General features: G+C 47.4%; 1 protein-coding gene across 1 annotated transcript in view; it reads right to left on the bottom strand.

The window, feature by feature from the left end:
* LOC140496213 (uncharacterized) overlaps positions 1-25,320 on the bottom strand; it is a 126,468-nt gene that overhangs the window by 13,282 nt on the left and 87,866 nt on the right. The window contains exons 6-12 of the mRNA XM_072595712.1: positions 19,250-19,360; positions 17,337-17,379; positions 17,124-17,242; positions 5,646-5,762; positions 5,523-5,553; positions 2,651-2,795; positions 1,600-1,738 (exon numbers count right to left, since the gene is read on the bottom strand). Coding sequence (XP_072451813.1) covers positions 1,600-1,738; positions 2,651-2,795; positions 5,523-5,553; positions 5,646-5,762; positions 17,124-17,242; positions 17,337-17,379; positions 19,250-19,360 — 705 coding nt within the window. The remainder of the gene's footprint in view (positions 1-1,599; positions 1,739-2,650; positions 2,796-5,522; positions 5,554-5,645; positions 5,763-17,123; positions 17,243-17,336; positions 17,380-19,249; positions 19,361-25,320) is intronic.

The following is a 25,320-nucleotide window of genomic DNA, read 5'->3' as shown; positions in this document are numbered from 1 at the left end:
ATTCTCGGTATGGCCTCACCACGGCCCTATACAAGAGTCACATGTAGTGCAGACCAGGTAAACAAAGCAGATTTTATTCCCGAAAGGGGATTCGGGGATTTCAATATCTAACTCGAATAGACTTACCCTGTACAAGGCTGAAAAGTTGTTGTGGCCATTCAGGGAGAATGGGAGATGTGAGGGCCAGTGGAGCTGGGGAAGACCGATAGAGCAGGGGAAGGACAAAGACTTTTAAATGAAGGGGGAAACGTTGAAGAATGGAGGCATGTGGGACTGTAAGAACGAGAGGTATAGGTCAGAGAGGTTTGAGGAAATCTCATAGTTTTCAAACAGTGTGTAAGGTTGGCCAACGTCAGTGCTGCAGGAGCCACGCCTCAAAGTTGAATCATTAAGGCCACACCCACAGATTGAGGAAATGGAAGAATGTAAAGCTGCATCATTCTGTCAGAGCATTTGTGAACCCACTTTGGAAAGCTTTGCTGTATTCCCTTCTCCCACATGGATGTACAGTACTTCACCTCCCCTTCAATCCATCCCCGCAGGTCACTACAATTCCTCCCCCTCGTAGTGAGTCCCACATTCTCTTGGAGTAAACAGGACTCCAAGAGTGATCTAACCAAGATTTGAGATAAGTTTTGCATAATTTCCTTCCTTTTCAGTCTATTCATCTAGATGTGAACTACGCACGATGATTCTTTTATTCTGAACTTAAGAACCTGCATTTTTATAGAATCCCTACATTGTGGGAGCAGGCCATTTGGCCCATCAAGTTCACACCGACCATCCAATGAGCATCTCACCCATACCCACACACTGACATTTCCCATGGCTAACCCACCGAGCCTGTACACCCCAGGACACTATCACAGTCAATCCATGCAACCTGCACATCTTTGGACTGTGGGAGGAAACCTGAGCACCTGAAGGAAACTCACACAGACACGGGGAGAATCTGCAAACTCCGCACTGACAGCCACCCAAAGGTGGGATCGAATCCAAGCCCATGACGCTGTGGGGTAGCAGTACTATCCATCAAACCACCATGCCACCCTAATTATCTGTGTACTGCTGCTGAGATCCTTTTGTTACTGTCCTCAAATTAAATTCTTGTTTTTCAAGTAAGAGATGATGTCTTTATCTTTCAAACCAAAATGTGTATCACATGTTTATACGTATTGATATTTGTTTGTAAACTTTATGCCCATTCTGCAATTATTAGATTTCTGATCATTTGTGGTAATCCCCACCTTTATTGGTTTCATCCATAAATTTACAATGTTTTTCAATTCCAAACTCTAAGTGAATAATAAAAATTATCAACAATTGTGATGTATCTTCTGATGCCAAATTCAAGAGCACCTTTGGAGAGGTTCAGGATCGGATTAAGTATGACCCTGAGGTAGTTCACAAACATTGAGTGGAATTAAATAAGTCTAGAATACAGTATCAATGTGAATTCACAGGAAGGGTTAACTTCAGTTTAAAATAACTACACTGAAAGATTCTCAAGCCCTCTCACAACATTTTCCCTAAAAATGGTGTTAGTTTCCAACACATGATAGTCATTGCTTACAATGCCCAGCTAAACACAACACTCACCAAATCTGATGGAGGAAAGTGAAGTCCTGGGAACTTTTCAGCTTCTATTTTTTGAATGTGAGCAAAGTAATTTGGCGTTGAGAAGGATTGATTTCCTCCTTCAATTTCTATCTCTGAGAGTATTCTCTCCAGTGTTGTACTACAACAGAAACGCAATTTAATAAAAGCAGAAAGTGCTGGAAATATTCAGCCTGGCAACATCTGTGCAGTGAGCAACATGTACATGGCTCCACAATAAAACGTAAAGGGGTCACCCCCACAAGCTCATAACCAGAGGGACCTTGTTGATGACACATGTACGATTTTCCAGGGGAAATGCTGTAAAGTGCTTCAATAAATCCAGGACAACATACTGTGGATTATTAAGTAAATGATGAAATGAAGCAAGATATATTTCTCATACTGTGAGCCCTGGGGGTGCTCAGAGTCTGGCAGCCAGCATTACCAGGGACTGGGCATGTGTGTCAGGCACTAACCATTTTAATCACGGATTAGTGCGATCAATCAGGGAGCTTTAAACAGACAAAAAAGGGAGCTTTAAAAAGGTGAACATGTAAAGAATTTTTTCCATCTTCTCGTGATATTGCAAATGCCCCCATTCCATCAGCAATGTTAACAGACCTGCTCACCACTGCCAACATGGAACCTGACCTTGATGGGTGGAAATTATCCTGAACCAGGATCTGAACCAGGAACACAGGGAAAGGAGAGAAATACCCAACACGTGACCCCCACACAACATTCACATGAACGCTTGCTCATAGATGTTTAATTTAATCACCGGGCTGAAACTGGAATTGTACATTAATTGGAGGTGAAAATTAGACGGTGTCTATAACAGACAGCTGATTAGCAACAAGTTGAAAATCACAGATCTCCTGCAGTGCCACATGGCCCATTGAGTCTGCACCAATCAGACAGTCAGCCAAGGCTGGAATTGAACTGAGATAACTGGTGCTGGGAGGCAGCAGTGCTAACCACAGTGTGACCAATCAATCCCACAGATTCTGTTCTCAGATGAACATCACATTTTATGAGCACTGATACCTACCTGTCAGGAATGACACCATCACATTGCCCTAGGAATTTGTTCACTGAATCAGAGTTGTTCATATTTTTCTCCCGGGAAAGCAGTTGCTGCATCATGTCACGGCACATTTGGTTGGGATCCAAATTCTGGGGAGTGGGATTGTTACCTGCACCATGACGGAATATGAAGGAAACAAAATATAAACAAGTAAAATGGTTTGAACTTTATCAGGAGTAATACAGGAAATAACAAGAAACTACCCAAAACTCGCAACTAGAATTGGGGAATTGGAAACCTTTGTTCAGATGTTTTTTTGAAAGGAGGAGAGGGTGTTTAGTCATAAGCCCGTGGGTAATGTAAGAAAGGGCTCTTTATTTATTTATTCATTTGTGGGATGTGGGCGTTGCTGGCTGGCCGACATTTATTGCCCGTCCCAGCTGCCCTTGAGAACGTGGGGGTGAGCTGTCTTCTTGAACCAGTCCACCTGCTGTGGGTTGACCCCCAATGCCATTAGGGAGGGAATTCCAGGATTTTGACCCAGCGATGGTGAAGGAATGGTGATATATTTCCAAGTCACGATGGTGAGTGTCTTGGTGGGAAATATGCAGGTGGTGGTGTTCCCATGTCTGTGCTGACCTTGTCCTTCCAGATGGGTGTGGTTGTGGGTTTGGAAGGTGCTGTCTGAGGATCTTTGGTGAATTTCTGCAGTGCATCTTGTAGATAGTTCACACTGCTGCTACTGAGCATCAGTGATGGAGGGAGTGGATGCTTGTTGATTTAGTGGGGATTAAGCGGGCTGCTTTATCCTGGATGGTGTCAAGCTTGTTGAGCATCTTTGGGGCCGCACTCATCCAGGTAAGTGGGGAATATTCGCTCACACTCCTGATTTGTACCTTGCAGATGGTGGACAGGCTTTGCGGAGTCAGGAGTTACTCGTCACAGCCTCTGACCTGCTCTTGTAGCCACTGGGTTAATGTGGTGAGTCCAGTTGAGTTGCTGGTTAATGATAACCCCAGGATGTTGATGGTGGAGCATTCAGTGATGGGAACATCATTGAATGTCGAGGGGTGGGGGTTAGATTGTGTCTTCTTGGTGATGGTCACACCCTCGCATTTGTGTGGCTTGAACCTTGTCAGGCCAAGCCTGGATATTGTCCAGATCTTGTTACATTTGAACTTGGGCTGCTTCAGTGTCTGAGGAGTCATGAATGGTGTTGAACATTGAGCAATCATTGGCAAACACCCCCACTTCTGACTTGGTGACGGAGGGAAGATCATTGATGAAGCAGCTGAAGATGTTTGGGCCTAGGACACTACTCTGAGGAATGTGTACAGAGATGTCCTGGAGCTAAGATGACTGACCTCCAACAACCACGAATATCTTCCTATGTGTCAAGGGATGACTCTAAATACCAAAGATTTTGCCCCCTGATGCCCACTAATTCCAGTTTTGCTAGGACTCCTTGATGCCACACTTGGTTGAATGCAGCCTTGATATCAAGGACTGTCACTCTCCCTCACCATTGGAATTCAGTTTTTTTGTCCATTTTTGAGCCAATGCTGTAATGAGGTCAGGAGCTGAATGGCCTGGTGGAACCTAAACTCGGCGTTACTGGGCAGGTGCTGCTGGAACGCACTGTTGATGGACACCTTCCATCACTTTCCTGATGGTCGAGAGTAGACTGATGGGTGGGAATTGGATTTGACTTACCTTTTATGTGCAGGACATCCCTGGGCAAATTTCCACATTATTGTGTAGATCCCAGTTTTGTAACTGTACTGGAACAGCTTAGCTAGGGATGTCGCAAGTTCTGGAACACAAGTCTTCAGCACTATTGCCAGTACTATTGTACTATTTGTGGGCGGCATGGTGGCACAGTGGTTAGCACTGCTGCCTCACAGCGCCAGAGACCCGGGTTCAATCCCCACCTCAGGTGACTGACTGTGTGGAGTTTGCACATTCTCCCCGTGTCTGCGTGGGTTTCCTCCGGGTGCTCCGATTTCCTCCCACAGACACAAAAATGTGCAGATTAAGTGAATTGGCCAGGCTAAATTGCCCGTAGTGTTAGGTGAAGGGGTAAATGTAGGGGGTGGGTTGTGCTTTGGGGGGTTGGGCTGAAGGACCTGTTTCCACACTGTAAGGAATCAAAAAATGTTGTCAGGGCCCAGAGCCTTTGCAGAATCCAGCATTTCCAGCCATCCCTTGATATTATGTGGAGGGAACTGAATTGGCTGAAGATTGGTATCTCTAACGCTGGGGGCCACTGGAGGAGGCCAAGATGGATCATCCACTCAGCACTTCTGGCTGAAGGTTACTGTGAAAGCTGAGGGGAATGATGGTTGATGCAGAGCAGTGCATGAGTGAAAATCAACAGGATCTGGTGGGAGGGGGGAGAGACAGGTTAGGGGGAAGACTACACCAAGTTAGTGAGATTGGTGGACTCCTGAGGGGAAGTCTCCTGAATATAAAATACCATTGCCATCATTATCTCATATTTAATTCTATTCTGAAGACTTTGGAAACTAACAGCAGGTTGCTCTACATTTGCAGTAAAACAATGGATACACCATAAAGCTGAAATCATTGGAACTGTGGTTTAGATTAGAGTGGTGCTGGAAAAGAACAGCAGGTCAGGCAGCATCTGGGGAGCAGGAAAATTGACATTTCAGGCAAAAGTCCTTCATCGGGAATAGAAGCAGAGAGCCTCCAGGGTGGAGAGATAAATGGGGGCTGTGTTTTATAAGAAAATTCAAACAAGATATTTCCACAATCTGCTGTAACAGTGGTCTTTCTCCCACTGTGCTTCCATCCAGCACGTTCTGCACTAATACAGCCATCACTGTAGCACAATTCCCAAAACTGAATAGTCGATTTTATGATAAAGTTCATTTACCTGCTGAAGAGGACAGGCTGGAGGATGATTCCTAAAGTGGAAATTCATACGTGAGATATTTTTCAATCAAATCGATGTTTATAAATAATGGAATTGAGATACTGAAGGGTAATTCTGTCTTACCGGGGGTGTTTCACAGGGTCTGCCTGTCACTGGGGTAGTGACACTGACATGATTGGAAAGGTTACTCTGTGTTGTAATTTTAAATGGGTCACCACTTGGAAAAAAGGCAAAAATGTCCTGTAAAGAAATATGGTAAAAATATTGCAACAGATCATCCTAAATTAAAGATTCATACTATAAATATTTCACAGATTTATTCATCTCCAACATGGAAATGTTAAACATCTTCATGTCTCCACCTGTCATCAGAGCACAGAAAAATGAGAAGTATAATTGGTTTTGAGCAAGTGAAAGGAGATCAGGGAACATTCCAGAATGTCCCTGTACTTGATCAGTCCCCAAGTATCATTTAAATGTTTAAATACTTCAATGGTGAAGAAAACAAAATCTTTTTTTTCACAAAGTGTCAGTCCGCAGACTCCAAATGTGAGAATTCCCAATTCTTAGCCCTTCAGTGGGTGCTATTGTGTAACTGCACTATCTATCCCTGATTGGAGGGTAATCCCACATTAACAGGAGTGGAATTGGGGCTAACCTGGGTCTCAGGCTGAGATCAAGTATTGGACTGCTGAAGGAAATCCAAACATTTAAAATTGAAGCTTTAATACAGCTCTCACTGGGGCCCTATTCAGCCTTCCCAGTCTGGTGGAGGTTCCAGATGTACCTGCTAAACATTGAGGCCTAGCAGGCAGGGACACATATAAACAGATGGACATGGAGCAGGAGCAGGACAGACCGGCCTTTGGGCCTGTTCCACAATTTAATAAGATCATAATACATTGGAGCAGAAGGAGGCCATTTGGCCCATCGTATCTGCTCTGTGATTCAATAAGTTCAAGGGTGATGTGATCATCCTCACTTCCACTTCCCGACCTTTCTCCAATAATTCTTAACTCTGTCACTGAATAAGAATCTGTCTAACTCAGTCTTTAATACACTTTATGGCCCAGTCTCTCCAGGCCTCTGAAGTAAATAGTTTCATACGACCAGTGCCTCGGAGAAAAGACATTCCTCATCGTCTCTGTCTTAAATGGACACACCTTACTCTGAGATTATTCCCTCTGCCCCTGAACTCTCTCACGAAGAGAAATAACCCTCAGCATCTAGCCTGTCAAACCCCCATAACCTGAAATGTTTCAACAAGGTCATCTCCCAATCTGTGAGACCTCAAGTACAGGCAAAACCTCCTCAACTTCTTGTCATAGCGATATCCCTCCGTACAGAATCACAGAATTCTTACAATGCAGAATGAGGCCATTTGGCCCATTGTGCTTGCACACCTCTTCAAACAAGCATCATTACCTCATCCCAATCTCCTGCCTCCTCCCCATAACCTTGCATATGATTTTGATCCAAATAACCAGCCAACGCCCTGTTGAAGGCATCAATTGAACCTGCCTGCACCACATTTCCAGGCAGTACATTCCATACTCTAACTCTTCACTCAGTGAAAATGTGTTTGTTTGTTCTCCCATCACCCCTGTTTGATTTGCCCATCCCTTTAACTCCCTGCCCTCTTGTCCTTGCTCCTTTCACAAGCAGGAGCAGTTTCTTCCTGTGGGCTCCATCCAGCCCACTCGGTTTCAAAAGCCTCTATCAAATCTCCTCTCAGCCATCCTCTCTTGAATGAGAACAGTGTCAACTTCTTCAATCTATTCCCATCACTATCATTCCTCATTCCTGGACGTATTCTTGTAAATTACTTCTGCATTCTCTCCAACGCACTTACATCCTTTCTATAATAATATGCCCACATCTCCTAACAATACTTGTGGTCTAACCAATGAATTATACAAGTTCAACATCACCTCCCTGTTCTTGTACTCCATGCCCCTACTAATACAGGTGAGAATACTGTGGGCTTCAACTGCTTTCTCCACTTGTCCCACCACCTTCAATGATCTGCGCACCTAAACACCCAAGACCCTCTGCTCCTGCACCCCCTTTTCCGTGGGACCCACACAGTGAACATTTCGGGACTGCCTCCAATGCCCGTACATCTTTCCTTAGAGTAGGGGACCAAACTGTTCACTGTCTTCTTGGTGTGTTCCAGCAGGTGCCCAGTTTCATTTTAACAAGTCGTCCTTATTTTTACACTTCATTCCCTTTGAAATAAGGAGCAACATTCCATTGGCCTTTCCTATTACCTTCTGAACTTACACACTAACGTTTTGAGATTCCTGGAAGAGAACTACCAAAACCCTCTTTTGTCGTTTTCTGCAGGCTTTCTTCATTAAATAACATTCAGCTCCTCCAATCTCCCTGGCAAACCTGACAAACAGCCATGGTGTGATTGAAAACCATGTCCCCAGAAGACCAGCCTGGGGTTCAGCATTACTAATCCAGTTACATTCCCACTTTCCCACCACTTCCCCTCCAGTTTGATTGGGCCGTGCTGTGCTGCTTTCTCGTTATTGCCAGCGCCAACACGTTCTCAATACGCACCGACCTTTCGTCCTTTCACACAATTAGTTCCCTTTCTTCTCTTATGCAGGCTCTTGTGAGACCCAGCAAACCACCACAAAGAAGAGACACAGACTGGAGTGCTTCAGTTCGAACCCCACCTCTGAAGAGGATGCTGCTGAGTGCTCAGAGGATGTCCCAGCAAGGCTTTCACTGCACCCTGTACCAGCTCAGACTTTCATCTCAGTGGGTACACTTTCTAGATTCGAGATAGGAGCACAGTCTGGTGAGCACATCATTGTGCTGTCCCACAGTTGGCCGAGGAAGAAATGTCCCAGGTCACTGGTCAGGAGAGAACTGGAGACCAGGCACCTGCACAACACCAGGCAGAATATGACCCTCTGTTCTCAGCAATTAAAGGAGATCAGCAACATGCAGAGAAACACCCAGCAACAGTATACAAGCTTGTCTGCAGCAGGCAGGAAAGTGAATCCAAGGATGGATGAGTGCACCAATGCTAGCTCTGGCACCATGGACAGGCTGGTGACTGCTCTGGAAACCCAGGTCCTGCACACCAAGTGTCTGCTGCTTATACACACAGGCCTGAACTCCATCAGTGTAGCTATCAGCTCTCAGCATCAATGGCAAAGCCAAAGAGGGATGAGGGACCTCAACCTCATTCCAGATACTTCTTCCTCTCAGGGAGACAGGATGGTGCCAGCAGACACCCACAGGAGAAGGAGTCCCACATGAGACCTCCCGCAGCTTCTCAGGACAGTCTAGTGGTGTCCGGCCCCTTCACCTCCCCCCTGCCTCCGATGCTAATACCTACTGAAGTCCAAGCCAAGAGGGATGAACCTGAAACCCGGCAGGACAATCTTAGCTAACCTGGGCCCTCTAGAATCAAATATCCCTGATTTGGGTGACCAACCAAGTCTTCCAGGCTAACAAGACCAGCTACAGAGAACATTGCCCCTATCCCAGCAGCAGAAGGCCGGACTGCACTGAGACATCGGACTGAGACTGACAGGAAATTAAAAACTGCACTGAGGGCATATGGGTGACAGGGATGACACATCAGTGCATTTCTCTAAGAATATGCTCCTTTGCATTCTCAAAGTGTCGGCTTCATTGTCTGTGCAGCTGTTGGAGCTAGTGAGAGGTGAGCAGCCTTTTCAGATATCCCAAGGGAGAAAGAAGCTGTCATGGCCAAGCCTTACTCATTCTCTCAGAAGCACCCAACTCCTCGACTGCAGATAGCATCAGAATTATGGATCCTGAACTGTGACCTCGATGACTACAGCTAAGGCAGGTTAATGTTAACAACACTAAGGATAAAAACAATGTTCAGGGATTCTGATAGGGTCTGGCCTGCACAAATCATCCACATTTACACAAACCTTGACAGTGAGAGGGTAGGTTCAGTGATGATATCACATATCTCTGCAGGCAACGTTTTATTCAATCTCTCAGCTTTCGGAGGGAGTGTATTGTCATTAAAAGCTGGGAGGTACACAATGGGGCGTTCACATCTTCCCTCTCCCTCATAGCACAATGATCTGCTGAGAGAATCTGCACAAAACACTGCTTCTCTCTGGTTAGGTGCTGCCCAACAGGATGCCCAAGTTTTTCAGGGCAATTTAGCAGTTTGACACATTGAAGACTACAGCTAAGGTCAGACAGTTTGTTTCAAAATTACTTACCTGTAGCGGGCAGCAGAGTTTTTTTTTCTCTCTCTTCACAAAAAGAGCGGGAGCAGCAGAGGAAGTGACGGCAAACAGAGGGGCAGCCGGGAAGGAGAACGGTGAGTATAAATACTCACCCTTTAATCACCAACGGTCATTTGAGTGGGAGCAGCGGCCGAGGAAAAGCGAACCCGGGAGACTACAGCTAAGGTAAGACAGTTTGTTTCAAAATTACTTACCTGTAGCGGGCAGCGGAAGTGAGGTTGGAGCGCATAGCTGGGCGGGAAGGTAAGTGATTAGCATTTGAGTGGGTGTGTTCTAGAAAGGGGGAGAAGAGGAGAGCGCTAATTATAGGGGACTCTCTAGTTAGAAGGACGGACAGGCGGTTCTGTGGACATGGGCGAGACTCTCGGATGGTTTGTTGCCTCCCGGGTGCTAGGGTCCGAGACATCTCGGACCGTGTCTTCAGAATCCTTAAGGGGGAGGGTGTGCAGCCAGAAGTCGTGGTACACATTGGCACCAACGACATGGGTAGGAAGAGGGGTGGGGAGGTCATTCAAGAGCTCAAGGAGTTAGGCTGGAAGCTAAAAGCTAGGACAGACAGAGTCGTCATCTCTGGGTTGTTGCCGGTGCCACGTGACAGAGAGGCAAAGAATAGGGAGAGAGTGCAGTTGAACACGTGGCTGCAAGGATGGTGTAGGAGGGAGGGCTTCAGATATTTGGACAATTGGACTGCATTCTGGGGAAGGTGGGACCTGTATAAACAGGACGGGTTGCACCTGAACCAGAAGGGCACCAATATCCTGGGGGGTAGGTTTGCTAGCACTCTTCGCGAGGGTTTAAACTAATTTGGCAGGGGCATGGGATCCGGACTTGTAGTCCAGCAAGTAAGCTAGCTGTGTGTCAGGATGTCCAAGACTGTAGGGAGGCTGTGGAGAAGGTAGCACTGACAGGGACTACTTGCGGACACAGAGATGGGCTCAAGTGTGTATACTTCAATGCAAGGAGTATCAGAAATAAGGTGGGTGAACTTAAGGCGTGGATCAGTACCTGGGACTACGATGTTGTGGCCATCACGGAAACATGGATAGATGAGGGACAGGAATGGCTGTTGGAGGTTCCTGGTTACAGATGTTTCAGTAAGATTAGGGAGGGTGGTAAAAAAGGAGGGGGGGTGGCATTGCTAATTAGAAATGGTATAACGGCTGCAGAAAGGAAGTTTGAGGGGGATCTGCCTCTGGAGGTAGTATGGGCTGAAGTCAGAAATAGGAAAGGTGCAGTCACCTTGTTGGGTGTTTATTATAGGCCCCCCAATAGCAGCAGAGATGTGGAGAAACAGATTGGGAAACAGATTTTGGAAAGGTGCAGAAGCCACAGGGTCGTAGTCATGGGCGACTTCAACTTCCCAAATATTGATTGGAAGCTCTTTAGATCAAGTAGATTGGATGGGGCGGTGTTTGTGCAGTGTGTCCAGGAAGCTTTTCTAACGCAGTATGTAGATTGTCCAACCAGAGGGGAGGCCATATTGGATTTGGTACTCGGTAATGAACCGGGTCAAGTGGTGGGCTTGTTAGTGGGTGAACATTTTGGTGATGGTGACCACAATTCTGTGACTTTCACCTTGGTTATGGAGAGAGATAGGCGCGCACAACAAGGAGGTTTTTACAATTGGGGGAAGGGAAATTACGATACTGTAAGACAGGATTTGAGGAGCATACGTTGGGAGCATAGGCTGTCAGGGAAGGATGTGGTGGAAATGTGGAACTTTTTCAAGGAGCAGATACGACGTGTCCTTGATATGTATGTACTGATCAGGCAGGAAAGAAATGGTCGTGTGAGGGAGCCTTGGTTGACGAGGGAGGTTGAATGTCTAGTAAAGAGGAAGAAGGAGGCTTACATAAGGTTGAGGAAACAAGGTTCAGACAGAGCAGTGGAGGGATACAGGATAGCCAGAAGGGACCTGAAGAGAGGGATTAGGAGAGCTAAGAGAGGGCATGAAAAATCCTTGGCGGATAGGATCAAGGATAACCCCAAGGCATTCTATGCGTATGTGAGAAACCTGAGAATGACGAGAACGAGGGTAGGTCCGATCAAGGACAGTGGTGGGAGACTGTGTATTGAGTCGGAAGAGATAGGAGAGGTCTTGAACAAGTACTTCTCTTCAGTATTTACGAACGAGAGGGACCGTATTGTTGAAGAGGAGAGTGTGAAACGGACTGATAAGCTAGAAGAGATACCTGTTAGGAAGGAAGATGTGTTGGACATTTTGAACAACTTGAGGATAGACAAGTCCCCCGGGCCTGACTGGATATATCCTAGGATTATATGGGAAGCAAGAGAGGAAATTGCAGTACCGTTGGCAATGATCTTCTCGTCTTCACTGGCAACAGGGGTGGTACCAGGGGACTGGAGAGTAGCGAATGTTGTGCCCCTGTACAAAAAAGGGAATAGGGATAACCCCGGGAACTACAGGCAAGTTAGTCTTACTTCTGTGGTAGGCAAAGTAATGGAAAGGGTACTGAGGGATAGGATTTACGAGTATCTGGAAAGACACTGCTTGATTAGGGACAGCCAGCACGGATTTGTGAAGGGTAGGTCTTGCCTTACAAGTCTTATTGAATTCTTCAAGGAGGTGACCAAGCATGTGGATGAGGGTAGAGCAGTGGATGTAGTGTACATGGATTTTAGTAAGGCATTTGATAAGGTTCCCCATGGTAGGCTTATGCGGAAAGTCAGGAGGCATGGGATAGAGGGAAATTTGGCCAATTGGATAGAAAACTGGCTAACCGGTCGAAGTCAGAGAGTGGTGGTAGATGGTAAATATTCAGCATGGAGTCCAGTTACAAGTGGAGTTCCGCAGGGATCAGTTCTGGGTCCTCTGCTGTTTGATGAAACATAGCTCTATCATGCTTCCTTGGGCACCTCTCCTTGTGAATATCCTGATCCTCATCTTCCTACTCAGAAACTTCCTCAATGAAGTAGCACACCCTTTCTGGATCGACTCTAAGTCCCGACAGGAGCAGTCCAGGCAGCAAAGCCTCACAGGAACACAGGAGCCAAAGATGGCCATTCAGCCCATTGAAACTGCCCTGCCCTTCAGTATGATCATAGTTGATTGAACATTTCAAAAGTCCTTTACTCACCCTATCCCCATATTAGTGACCACCAGAAATGTATCAATCTCTCCCTTAAACATACTCAAATCTGGATTCTCCACATCCTTCTGCGGAGAATTCTTTGGAAGTCTGAGAGTTCCAAAGGTTCACAACGCTCTGAGTAAAAACAATTCTCCTCATTCACACCGAAGTGGCATCCCCCTTATTTTTCAATTGTTCCTGGTTCTAGACCCCCCCCCCACTCGGGGTAATGTTTCACCCGCATCAACCCAGTCTATCCCTTTAACTATTTTGCATTTTTCAGTGAAATCATTTCTTATTCTTTGAAACTCTAGAGAATAAAGACCAATTTTTTTTCAATCTTTCTTCTTTCGACAGTATTACCAACATCAACAGGTCTACGATCAGTTCCATTATGGCCCTGGTGGAAACATGGACAGTGTCATGTCTCTGTTCTGCCTCAGTCTGAGCCTTTGTAAAGGTGTCATCAGCTTTTGATGGAGTTGATGAAGTGGGAACCTTTTCAGTTGCCGATGTTTACCGGCTGGTGATAGGAAACGATCAGAGCAAGATGGGTGCACCCTATAGCACCCTGTACCTGGGAGAAACCAGCTCTGGGGGAGAATCCCACTGTTCAGGCTGCTTGACTGAGCCAGCACATACATCATTTGTAGATGTATGAGATTCATATGTGTCCCTGTCTGCAAAGTAACTGGCAGAAGCAAGCAGCTCGTTAGCATCCCTGAGCTCGAAAGTGAAGTCTGAAGGGGGTGACGAGGTGTGTGTTTTGTCTAAAAGCAGCTGTGATGATGTGCTGAGGCTGGGTGTTTGGTGATGCCCACTTGCATGGATCAAGGGTGGAAGAGGACAGTGTCCATGGAGCATGTGGTGAAATGATGGAAAGATGGAGTTGTCCAAAGGCATGGAGAAGGAGGCAATAAGCTGCAGTTGCCAGGTAACCGCAGTGACATCCATGGAGTTTCGTTTGAATTGGTGTCATCTAGTTTCTCAGGGACAGGGAGGAGAACTGGAAGCTGCATACAGTGATGGGATTGGGGCTGATAATGAGATGCAACTTCATGGAAATGAAATGGTGACCGCTCATGTGCAAGATTGAGAATTTGCTGTGTGAACTGTTGGGAAAACTGGAAATGTTATTCCCAACATTGAGGACCTGATTTTTCCATTCTCTCTGTATTTTCCCAATTTTCTTACCATTTCCCATGCCACTCAAGGGAGCAGAAATTTCCACCCAAAAGGACACTCTCCTCAAGTCAAACTGAGAGATGCTGAGAGCGGGAGTGAAGTCCAAAAGCCGATGTTTCTTTTGAAGCAAGATGTAACACAGGAACAACATTGCACTGATTGCTGGAAATGGACCCATAAACCAGATGCAATAGAAGAGCAGCATGTTCTCCTAGAACCTTCTAGAATAGAGAATGTACCTCAGGATAGATAAGGAAATATTTCCTTGACCTCCATTGAATTTAGCCAGATTACAGGAGGTTACAGAGGTTTTATCTCTCAGTGAGAAGTATTCCCTTTCCTCTCCAACGAAACAAAGGAACAAATTCATCTTTTGAGAGATACTGGGACAGTGTCATTGATGAGTGTCTTGTTGCAGCTCCTGATCATGTTGGTCTTATCCAAACTCTCCACAATTACTGAGGCCAAACCCAAGCAGCCTATTGCTGATAATGACAGTTAAAGGAAAAGCTGATCAAGTGGTGAACCAATTTTGTGCTGAAATGGTGAATTTGCTGAAGAAAATACAAACAGGTGAGAGCACTTCAGCATCGGTCACAGGAACTAAAGTACTTGAGCGAGAACTTACAATGTCTCAATGATAAACACGTGGAAGCAAATTCAACAAAGATTGATCTTCACTTTAAAACATCAAATGTCAAAAACCTCTCTGAGATCGTGTGACAAATACGGTGAATAGGAGAAGGAATTGCTGCTGGCTCAGAATAGTTGGCTGAGTGCAGAATTAAAAACCAGGGCGGATGGATTACTGATGCTTTGACATGAAAAGAACAATTAAAGTTCGAAATGCTGATACAAACTGGGAAACACGAATGATGAGATATTCAGTGTGAAAGACAATATCCAGACTTTACAACAGGCAAAGAGATTTTTAAGGAACAGATTTAGGACCAATTAGTAACCTATGGAGGAAAAGTTGTGAAATGAATGAAATTGCCATGTAAACTGGTCAAACTTGTGTCTGGGATTTACAGATAACTCTGAAACAAAGATAACTGCACTGATCAGAGGGGTTGAAAAAAATCAATAAATTTGAGAATGAATTGGGAGATAAGAGAGAAAACAAATGTTTGAAGGAAATTAAGTGGCAGATAACATTCACACTAACTGTCAGACAATAATCATCTCCAACAAGAGAGAATCGAACCATCTCCTCATGACATTCAAGCCATTACTATTGTTGACTTCCCCCCACCCCCCCCTTCCCCCCCCGGCCCCCCCACCCCCCCCCCCCCGTATAACATCATGGGCTTACCCCTGACCAGAAATGGGACTGATCAGCGATATCAGTCCTGTGGCTGTGAGAGCAGGTCAGCGGCTCGGTATTCTGCTGTGAGTGACTCACCTCTGCACTCGTAAGCCTGTCTACAAGGCACACCTCAGCATTCTGATGGGATACTCTCCACTTGTCCTTACTATGGTTCCAGCTGATGACAGGACTGGACAGTTCAGATCTTAAAATGAAATCGGCCTTGATAGATTGTATAGATCATACTTCTATTTACTTAGATGTGGGGATTATGTATCAAATCTGACAGTGAGGAAGGCAAATGCAATGTTAGCATTCACTTAGAGAGGGCAAGATTACGAGAGCAGAAATGTCCTGCTGAGGCCACAAGACAGGGGTAGAATGAGGCCATTCAGCCCATTGAATCAGCTCTAGCATTCAATTATGGCTGGCCTGTTCCTCAACCACATTCTCCTGCCTGCTCCCCATAACCCTTACTCCCTTACTGATCAAGAACCTGTCCATCTCTATCTTAAAGACACTTGGGCAATGAGATCTACAGCTTCAGCACCCTCTGGCAGCAGAAATTCCTCCTCATCTAAATGGTCGTCCCTTCACCCTCAGGCTGTGTCCCCAGTTCCTAGTCTTCAATTGGTGGAAACATTTTCTCCATATCCACTCAATCCAGGCCTCTTAGTATCAAGTTTCAGTCAGATCCCGCCATCCGACTACATGCCATTGAGTATGTTCCCAGAGTTCCCATTTGCTCCTCATGGGACAAGTCCTTTATCCTCGGGATCATTCTTTTAAGCCTCCTCGAGACCTCCTCCAATACCCTTCCTTCGATATGGGGCCCAAAACTCAGACTCAGCAACACATTTCTGTTATTATATTCGAGCCATCTTAAAATTAATTTCAATAAAACATTTGTCCGTATGTTCATCTCGGGAGAATTCTGAATGAGGAACAACATTCTAGAAGCTTGGCAGTTCGCAGGATAAAGGAAACCACTTGGTTGGCATCACATCCACCACCTTCAACACTCACTACGTGCAGCTCAGGATCACAGTGGTAGCAGTAAGTACCATTTATTGGATTAACTCACCAAAGCTCCTTGAAAATCACCTTTCAAACCTGCTACATTCAGCATCTTGAAGGATGATGCCAGAAGGTGAATGAAAACAGGACCGTCTGCAAGTTACCCTTCAAGCCACACACCATCTGATCTGGTAATTAATCACCATTAATTCACAGCCAATGAGTAAAACTCCCAGAACTCCCCTCCTGTCAGCATTGTGGGGATAAACATTATGGAGGTTCAAGTAGGCAGCACACAACCAACTTCTCCAGAGCAATTAGGGACAGGGAACTATCGTTGGCCCATCCAGCAACACCTGCATCATGGGAGAGAATGAAAAAACATGACTGATTTCCCTGGTTTGTCTGCACTAGCGGGAGCTCAGACACTGCAGCAGAGTTGGGAGGCTCATTGAAAATCCATGTATGGGCACTGATATCAAAGTCAGAACGGGATTTCAAGCAGGAGGTTCATCTGAACTGAGAGGCTGAAATATTGTTACATTGCTGGTTTTTAAACAGATTAAAAGTAAACATAGAGACTGGGGTGGCAGAGCTACAGAATATTTTGCAGAGGCATGTTCAAGACTTGGGCAGAGCTGTATTGAACTGCAGTAAGAATGTGATAACAGTCTCACTTTCCAGGCCAATTGAACCTTATATTGGAGTTTATTTACAGTGTGGAGATGAGCACGATTCATACCTTCGATTCTAGTGTTAGGGCAAAGTAGAAACCCAGACGGTCACATCTGCAAGTGATCGTATCCCCTATGTTCCCCAGTCTGCTCATGGGGGTGTTACATCCATCCAGATGGAAGGGGCCTGTATTGGAGAATTATTAATCATGAGAATCATTCCCTCATTTACACATTCCAGTATTGAGTGATGTCAGCATTTTAACACAATCTTCACTTACCATTTCCACCAGAGTCCCAGGCGCTGCATGGTGGAGAATCGGACTAAAATGGAAAAGATAAACCAGAACATCAGCTTCACCAACAATAATACAGTTGAAGCAGCTGGGTCGATACAAACACATTGAGACATTTCTCTCTCGCCTGTCTAACAGGGTAAGGCAGGGAAGGAGGAGGAAATGTGATGCCAACTGGGAAATTATTGGGTTATAATTTTCCGGATCCTGGGTATGACCTCAGTGTTCCCACCAAAGTAACTTTACACAAAGCAGATTCCTAATTGGTCACCTCCCCATTCACCATCTTTAACTTTACCAGGAAGTACAGGGCCCAGGGGGAGGGTCTGAAGCAGTGTCCAGACAGCAGCCTCATTGGGAGAGGAGAACGCTACTGGACACGGGAGAGACCGAGCAGACACCTTCAAATAGGGGCACTCACAAATGTCTCTCTCTTCAGTGGTGAGAATGATACAAAGTCCTGTGAGGAGCCTCAGGTTGGACAGTGATCCCTCTGAAAGACTGTCTGCACTACTCCAGGACCACTGTGAGCATTGCAGCTCCCTGATGCTGTCAGTTATATCAGTTACCCATGGTCCACTGCCCTCCCAGTGAGAGAGCCCTTCCACCATGTTACTCAACTCCTGACAGAGCAGGGGCCTGTGTAACACCAGCAGCATTGCAGCACTGGAGGATCATGGTCCCTGATTGGGGCCATATTTGACCTCACTGCCTGGCCATCTCTGTGGAGGTTGCTGCTGAGTCCTGTGATAGCTCCAGTCCCTTATCATGAGAAAGTCACCCCTGGACAGGGTCAAGGAGTGACCTGTCAGGGTTTCTGGCTCTTTAACCAGGCCATTCACCCCCAAACCTGTCTCCATGAGATTGGGAAAATGCAGCCCGTGCCGAGTGCCTTTACAGAACTTGTGGAGGTCATTTTACTGAAATGGAGATGGGTCATAATGAAGGAAAGATGACAGCTTAAAACCATCATAGTCTGGGAGAGATTCAAGTGAAGACTCACCTCAATTCCCTGAGGACAGGCAGGACATGGCTGTTACTGTCAGGGAATTGAGGTGAGATTGTGTCGCTCTGTTTGAGGTGATGCTCCATGAACAGGTTTCACTCCCAGAGTCTCTCAGGCTGTAAAGGGGATGGGTTTTGGGTGTTTTGGATGGCCAATGGGGCAGCACCTGTTTACACCGAGTCCCTGTCCTTCTCCTGCTGATCTGAAACTGTGGCCATGGGGGGCTGTGGGTCTATTGATGTAAATGAGGAAAATGTCCCATTGAATTTCCTTCTGCTGTTTATGGTCCCCAGGATGTGGGGTATAAGGAACATTGTGTGATCAATTACATTTCATGAAGTGACCAAACCGGAACGTGGCCATTTTTAATGAACTTTTCCCCCAAGCTCCACAAACCTGAAGAAACAGGGTCACCTGACCCGAGGGAACAACCTGTTTTACCAGGAATGTTGTGGGGGGTCCATCTGTAACAGAGAAATCCCTCTGACCATGGGGTTTTGGATGGGGTCAGGGTCATATCCATGGGGTGGACAATCATTCTGTCCTGTCCCAGACCCTCCTTTCTCAACCCTCCAGAGGAATTTCAGGACACAAGTGATGGGAAATGTCTCACAAGGCACAGCGATCCTCATTTGTACAGCATCATAACATTCCACACCCTCATCATGATCACAGTTTCTGATGGACATTAAAGAGACAAGGAGATCAGCTCTGAATCCTCCAAACCTGCCCAGACGGGGCCCCATTCACAGCCTGAGGACTATAGAATTTCGGGGTCATTCAGTTTAACTTGTTCATCAACACTGGAGATGATCCAGACTCTGCTGCCCAATCCAGTCAGACCTGGCTGCTCACAGGGTCAGCTCGATGATAATGTGGAGGTTTATCTCACCTGGAAAGGTACATCCTGAAATGTAACTGTCAGAGGGCTGGTGAGATCATCAATCATTGAATCCCCCACTTGGATTGTAACATCGGGTGAGACAGGGTTCCTCTCCTGGCCCTGTAACAACACACAGAATGAATGATTGAAAATCTACTCACTGAGGATTTACAGAAAACACAGAAACATTTCAATGATCTTCATTTCTGTGGTGAGGGTGAACAGAGGAGGCTTCCTCATTGTAACAAATGTTACCTTAGGGACTGTAATCCCAGAAGCTCCCTTTGCTGTCAGAAATGTGTGAATGATAACTCCAGACCCTCCATGAAGCTTTCTGCCCGCCCTGCCCTAGACTGTGGGGATGGGTCATTAACACATTAAAGTACATCAGTGATGTCCACCGCAATGGGAGTTCAGAGAGACAGAGCAACCCCTTACACAGGGACAGAAACAGAAATACAGAGACACTCAGTGTTGGGGAGTGAAGGGGTGTGGGCTACAAACCCTGTTGCTGATGATTCAGCCCAGTCACCCCCTGATTTGAGGGCTGGATGCTCATTCCCACTGTTGACCTTTTTAAGCATCAAGACACCTCACAAAATCGAGAGCTTTCAATGCTGACTGATGCAACAGTACGACACGTTCAGGACAATGTACAGGGAAACACCAGGGAACTGGTTTTGATTTGATTTTGGCTTCCTTGCTATGTGTACTCAAGGACAAACATACAGGAGTACAGAGAAAAATGTTTCATGTCTCCACATAAAGTGCCATCTTCGGTACGAATACCGAGGTACAAAATCCTAAAAGGCAGGTAGAAAGGAAGAAAAATGTCAAGAGGTAAACATTGCAGTAATTATAATGTAGTGTAAAACAAATGAAATAAAGTTAAAAGTTATAGACTATAGTTTTAGTTTTCAACAGAAAATAAAAAGATGGAACTGCAGGTTCCAACAGTACAGTCTTTCTTCAGTGCTTCACCCATCACAGATCTCCATTTAATAGCAAAAACAGGGAGGGACAGAGACCGTGTCCCATGGTCACAGCTCAAACAGGGAGGGACAGAGAACTTGTCCCATTGTCACAGTTCAAAGAAGGAGGGACAGGGACAGTGTCCCATGGTCACAGCTCAAACAGGGAGGGACAGAGACCTTGTCCCATTGTCACAGCTCAAACAGGGAGGGACAGAGACCTTGTCCCATTGTCACAGCTCAAACAAGGAGGGACAGAGACCTTGTCCCATTGTCACAGCTCAAAAAAGGAGGGACAGAGACCTTGTCCCACGGTCACAGCTCAAACAGGGGAGACAGAGACCTTGTCCCATGGTCACAGCTCAAACAGTGAGGGACAGAGACCTTGTCCCATGGTCACAACCAAACAGGGAGGGACAGAGAATTTGTCCAATGGTCACAGCTCAAACAAGAAGGGACAGAGACCTTGTCCCAGTGGCACAGCTCAAACCAGGAGGGACAGAGACCTTGTCCCATGGTCACAGCTCAAACAGGGAGGGACAGAGACCTTGTCCTATTGTCACAGCACAAACAAGGAGGGACAGAGACCTTGTCCCATGGTCACAGCTCAAACAAGGAGGGACAGAGACCTTGTCCCAGTGGCACAGCTCAAACAGGGAGGGACAGTGACCTTGTCCCATGGTCACAGCTCAAACAAGGAGGGACAGAGACCTTGTCCCATTGTCAGAGCTCAAACAGGGAGGGACAGAGACCTTGTCCAATGGTCACAGCTCAAACAATAAGGCACAGAGACCTTGTCCCATGGTCACAGCACGAACAGTGAGGGACAGAGACCTTGTCCCATTGTCACAGCTCAAACAAGGAGGGACAGGGACCTTGTCCCATGGTCACAGCTCAAACAGGGAGGGACAGAGTCCTTGTCCCATGGTCTCAGCTAACACAGGGAGGAACAGAGACCGTGTCCCATGGCCACAGCTCAAACAAGGAGGGACAGAGACCTTGTCCCATGGTCACAGCTCAAACGGGGAGGGACAGTGACCTTGTCCTATTGTCACAGCTCAATCAAGGAAGGACAGAGACCTTGTCCCATGGTCACAGCTCAAACAGGGAGGGCAGGGACCTTGTCCCATTGTCACAGCTCAAACAGGGAGGGACAGAGACCTTGTCCCATTGTCACAGCTCAAACAAGGAGGGACAGAGACCTTGTCCCATGGTCACAGCTCAAACAGGGATCGAAAGGGACCTTGTTCCATGGTCACAGCTCAAACAGGGAGCGACAGAAACCTTGTCCAATGGTCACAGCTCAAACAGGGAGGGAGAGAGACCTTGTCGCATGGTCACAGCTCAAACAGGGAGGGACAGGGACCTTGTCCCATGGTCACAGCTCAAACAGGGATCGACAGGGACCTTGTTCCATGGTCACAGCTCAAACAGGGAGGGACAGAGACTTTGTCCAATGGTCACAGCTCAAACAAGTAGGGACAGAGACCTTGTCCCAGTGGCACAGCTCAAACCAGGAGGAACAGAGACCTTGTCCCATGGTCACAGCTCAAACAGGGAGGGACAGTGACCTTGTCCCATGGTCACAGCTCAAACAATGAGGGACAGTGACCTTATCCCATGGTCACAGCTCAAACAGGGAGGGACAGAGACCTTGTCCCATGGTCACAGCTCAAACAGGGAGGGACAGAGACCTTGTCCAATGGTCACAGCTCAAACAAGGAGGGACAGAGACCTTGTCCCAGTGGCACAGCTCAAACAGGGAGGGACAGAGACCTTGTCCCATTGTCACAGCTCAAACAGGGAGGGACAGAGACCTTGTCCCATGGTCACAGCTCAAACAATAAGGCACAGAGACCTTGTCCCATGGTCACAGCACGAACAGGGAGAGACAGAGACCTTGTCCCATGGTTCGAGCTCTAACAGGGAGGGACAGGGACCTTGTCCCATTGTCACAGCTCAAACAGGGAGGGACAGAGACCTTGTGCCATGGTCACAGCTCAAACAGGGATCGACAGGGACCTTGTTCCATGGTCACAGCTCAAACAGGGAGCGACAGAAACCTTGTCCAATGGTCACAGCTCAAACAGGGAGGGAGAGAGACCTTGTCGCATGGTCACAGCTCAAACAGGGAGGGAGAGAGACCTTGTCCCATGGTCACAGCTCAAACAGGGAGGGACAGGGACCTTGTCCCATGGTCACAGCTCAAAGAGGGATCGACAGGGACCTTGTTCCATGGTCACAGCTCAAACAGGGAGGGACAGAGACTTTGTCCCAGTGGCACAGCTCAAAACAGGAGGAACAGAGACCTTGTCCCATGGTCACAGTTCAAACAGGGTGGGACAGTGACCTTGTCCCATGGCCACAGCTCAAACAAGGAGGGACAGAGACCTTGTCCTATTGTCACAGCTCAAACAAGGAAGGACAGAGATCTTGTCCCATGTTCACAGCTCAAACAGGGAGGGACAGGGACCTTGTCCCATTGTCACAGCTCAAACAGGGAGGGACAGAGTCCTTGTCCCATTGTCACAGCTCAAACAGGGAGGGACAGAGACCTCGTCCCATGGTCACAGCTCAAACAGGGATCGACAGGGACCTTGTTCCATGGTAACAGCTCAAACAGGGAGGGACAGAGACCTTGCCCCATGGTCACAGCTCAAACAAGGAGGGACAGAGACCTCGTCCCATGGTCACAGCTCAAACAGGGATCGACAGGGACCTTGTTCCATGGTCACAGCTCAAACAGGGAGGGACAGAGACGTTGTCCCATGGTCACATCTCAAACACGGAGGGACAGAGACCTTGTCCCAGTGGCACAGCTCAAACCAGGAGGAACAGAGACCTTGTCCCATGGTCACAGCTCAAACAGGGAGGGACAGTGACCTTGTCCCATGGTCACAGCTCAAACAATGAGGGACAGAGACCTTGTCCCATGGTCACAGCTCAAACAGGGAGGGACAGAGACCTTCTCCTATTGTCACAGCTCAAACAAGGAGGGACAGAGACCTTGTCCAATGGTCACAGCTCAAACAAGGAGGGACAGAGATCTTGTCCCAGTGGCACAGCTCAAACAGGGAGGGACAGAGACCTTGTCCCATTGTCACAGCTCAAACAATCAGGGACAGAGACCTTGTCCCATGGTCACAGCTCAAACAATAAGGCACAGAGACCTTGTCCCATGGTCACAGCACGAACAGGGAGAGACAGAGACCTTGTCCCATGGTTCGAGCTCTAACAGGGAGGGACAGAGACCTTGTCCCATGGTCACAGCTCACACAGGGAGGGACAGAGACCGTGTCCCATGGCCACAGCTCAAACAAGGAGGGACAGAGACCTTGTCCCATGGTCACAGCTCAAACGGGGAGGGACAGTGACCTTGTCCGATTGTCACAGCTCAAATAAGGAAGGACAGAGACCTTGTCCCATGTTCACAGCTCAAACAGGGAGGGACAGGGACCTTGTCCCATTGTCACAGCTCAAACAGGGAGGGACAGAGACCTTGTCCCATTGTCACAGCTCAAACAAGGAGGGACAGAGACCTTGTCCCATGGTCACAGCTCAAACAAGGAGGGACAGAGACCTTGTCCCATTGTCACAGCTCCAACAAGGAAGGACAGAGACCTTGGCCCATGGTCACAGCTCAAACAGGGAGGGACAGGGACCTTGTCCTATTGTCACAGCACAAACAAGGAGGGACAGAGACCTTGTCCCATGGTCACAGCTCAAACAAGGAGGGACAGAGACCTTGTCCCAGTGGCACAGCTCAAACAGGGAGGGACAGTGACCTTGTCCCATGGTCACAGCTCAAACAAGGAGGGACAGAGACCTTGTCCCATTGTCAGAGCTCAAACAGGGAGGGACAGAGACCTTGTCCAATGGTCACAGCTCAAACAATAAGGCACAGAGACCTTGTCCCATGGTCACAGCACGAACAGTGAGGGACAGAGACCTTGTCCCATTGTCACAGCTCAAACAAGGAGGGACAGGGACCTTGTCCCATGGTCACAGCTCAAACAGGGAGGGACAGAGTCCTTGTCCCATGGTCTCAGCTAACACAGGGAGGAACAGAGACCGTGTCCCATGGCCACAGCTCAAACAAGGAGGGACAGAGACCTTGTCCCATGGTCACAGCTCAAACGGGGAGGGACAGTGACCTTGTCCTATTGTCACAGCTCAATCAAGGAAGGACAGAGACCTTGTCCCATGGTCACAGCTCAAACAGGGAGGGCAGGGACCTTGTCCCATTGTCACAGCTCAAACAGGGAGGGACAGAGACCTTGTCCCATTGTCACAGCTCAAACAAGGAGGGACAGAGACCTTGTCCCATGGTCACAGCTCAAACAGGGATCGAAAGGGACCTTGTTCCATGGTCACAGCTCAAACAGGGAGCGACAGAAACCTTGTCCAATGGTCACAGCTCAAACAGGGAGGGAGAGAGACCTTGTCGCATGGTCACAGCTCAAACAGGGAGGGACAGGGACCTTGTCCCATGGTCACAGCTCAAACAGGGATCGACAGGGACCTTGTTCCATGGTCACAGCTCAAACAGGGAGGGACAGAGACTTTGTCCAATGGTCACAGCTCAAACAAGTAGGGACAGAGACCTTGTCCCAGTGGCACAGCTCAAACCAGGAGGAACAGAGACCTTGTCCCATGGTCACAGCTCAAACAGGGAGGGACAGTGACCTTGTCCCATGGTCACAGCTCAAACAATGAGGGACAGTGACCTTATCCCATGGTCACAGCTCAAACAGGGAGGGACAGAGACCTTGTCCCATGGTCACAGCTCAAACAGGGAGGGACAGAGACCTTGTCCAATGGTCACAGCTCAAACAAGGAGGGACAGAGACCTTGTCCCAGTGGCACAGCTCAAACAGGGAGGGACAGAGACCTTGTCCCATTGTCACAGCTCAAACAGGGAGGGACAGAGACCTTGTCCCATGGTCACAGCTCAAACAATAAGGCACAGAGACCTTGTCCCATGGTCACAGCACGAACAGGGAGAGACAGAGACCTTGTCCCATGGTTCGAGCTCTAACAGGGAGGGACAGGGACCTTGTCCCATTGTCACAGCTCAAACAGGGAGGGACAGAGACCTTGTGCCATGGT

Source organism: Chiloscyllium punctatum, chromosome 26, assembly GCF_047496795.1.
Source record: "Chiloscyllium punctatum isolate Juve2018m chromosome 26, sChiPun1.3, whole genome shotgun sequence".
In the NCBI taxonomy this organism is placed as follows: domain Eukaryota; kingdom Metazoa; phylum Chordata; class Chondrichthyes; order Orectolobiformes; family Hemiscylliidae; genus Chiloscyllium; species Chiloscyllium punctatum.
This window is presented reverse-complemented; position numbering and strand designations above follow the sequence as displayed.